At 61.1% G+C, this 1,908-nt stretch overlaps 1 protein-coding gene across 1 annotated transcript; it reads left to right on the top strand.

Annotated features, from left to right (window-relative positions):
• Nucleotides 1-295: 295 nt before the first annotated feature.
• IL17B (interleukin 17B) lies at nucleotides 296-1,049 on the top strand (the record flags this gene model as incomplete). The annotated part of the gene is made up of 2 exons (XM_010016601.1): nucleotides 296-582; nucleotides 791-1,049. Coding segments are annotated over 2 exons (546 nt in total), but the record flags the coding sequence as incomplete, so codon positions are not given.
• Nucleotides 1,050-1,908: the final 859 nt, after the last annotated feature.

Genomic DNA, 1,908 nt, shown 5'->3' with positions numbered 1-1,908 from the left:
CAGCACAGGCAGGGGCACTTTGGGCAATGCAAGCTGCCAGCTGCAACCAGGGCAAGGGGCTTTGCAGCCACATGCATCAGCTGGGGCTTGGGCTGGGGGCTCACCACAAGCGTGTGCCCACCATTCCTGCAAACTGCCCTCATGTGCTTACATGGGTCTCACCTGCAGACTGGCATTGCTCTTTGGGGGCTGCACGTGCCAGCCCAAAGTCATGTGGTCATGCTGTCATTCCATGACCTGTGGGAAAGCTTCCCTTCAAGGGGAGCCATGAACCACCACCCTCATTCCTCCTCAGCTTCTCCTCTGCATCTTCACCTTTGCCATGGTCCTGGTTCCTGAAGCAAAGGACCAAAGCAAGGCAGCCAAGGGCAGGAGAAGGGGCCTGGCGCGGCCCCCCACGGCCACCCCTGCCCTTGCCTGGGCCCTGGACGACCCCTATACCACCATGGCAGACTATGAGCACAGCATCCAGGACATGGTGCACCAGCTGAGGAACAGCTCCGAGCCAGGCGACACCACGTGCCAGGTCAACTTGAGGCTCTGGAGGTCCAACCGGAGGAGCCTGTCCCCCTGGGCATACAGGTAAGCTTGGGGCAGGTACCTTGGGGACATAGCAGCAAGCACCATGGCAGCCACAGCTCCATCACAGAGCTGCGGTTGCTGCTGGGGGTGCGATGCAATGCAGCACCCCACATCACCCTGCAGAGGCATCGCCCTGCCCATCCCAAGCCACCTACTATAACCCATCTCATCATCTTTCCAACCATGTCTTGCCTTCCATCTCCTTCAGCATAAACCACGATGCAACGCGGATCCCAGCAGACATCCCTGAGGCCCGATGCCTCTGCACTGGCTGCATCAACCCCTTCACGATGCAGGAGGACCGCACCATGGCCAGCATTCCCATCTACAGCCGGCTGCCCGTACGCAGGCTGCTCTGCCAGGTGCCCGGGGAAGCAGGGCAAAAGCCCTCTGGGAAGAAGAAGTGTCACAAGAAGTACCAGATGGTCATGGAGACCATCGCCGTGGGCTGCACCTGTATCTTCTGAGATAGCAAAGCTAACCCCTGCAGCTACCCGTGGGCATCTAACCAGCTTGTTCTTGCTTCCCAGCTTGCCCAGCCCTCTGGGAGCGGGTCACCTCGCTGAGCATCAGGCTGAGGGGAGCCCCTGTGCAAGGTGATGGCAACTCCAAGAGCTCTCTGAAATCTCCCTGCAAGCTCTATCGGCCTTAGCCCAAGCAGCCACTTTGGGGACACGCAGTGTGGGGACAGCCCCTGCCAGTCACCAGCTATGCAGTCCCATGGCTGGCCTTGCAGTGAGATGCCCCCTCACCTTCACAGAGGGGCTCAGCAGGGCAGGCTGCTGGCCCCCCCCGCGCTGGGCAGGATCCAGCCTCCTCCCTCCCTAAAGTCCCTGTTTGTCTTTGACTGCTCCATTGGTGCAATAGCTCCGGGAGCGCCCAGTACCCCCCGCAGTGCACCTACCAGTTCCTCTGTGCTGGCCAGGGAGTGGGGCAAGCGGACGGTGGTTTGGGTGGCTTCTGAGGTCCTCAATAAAGCGCATTGCTGGCCCCTGTCTGAGCTGCTCCCTGCCTTGGCCCCTCACACTGCCCCTCCAGCTCTGCCCGATGGGTAGGTGCTGCTTTGCCTTCTCCCAGTGAGGCTCTTCTGCCCCCCAAAACATAGCCTGGACACCCCTGGAAGCAGGGAGCACCTGGCAGCACCTCTCCCTGCAAGCTGGGACTTGTGAGCACCCACCTTGCATGCCCATCCCTGGGGCATCAGGGCAGCAAGCGGGGCTAGGCTCCACGCACACATGGCTTGGAAGAGGCCACAAGACCTCTCCTGCCCTGGCTGGGCCAGCCCCAACACTGAGTTTACCGGAGGCAAATCCAGGCAGGCAGGAG

The sequence above is a fragment of the Nestor notabilis genome, unplaced genomic scaffold (assembly GCF_000696875.1).
Source record: "Nestor notabilis isolate BGI_N333 unplaced genomic scaffold, ASM69687v1 scaffold21370, whole genome shotgun sequence".
Classification (NCBI taxonomy): Eukaryota; Metazoa; Chordata; class Aves; order Psittaciformes; family Psittacidae; genus Nestor; species Nestor notabilis.
The sequence above is the reverse complement of the archived record's forward strand: the minus strand, read 5'-3'. Positions and strand labels throughout refer to the sequence as shown.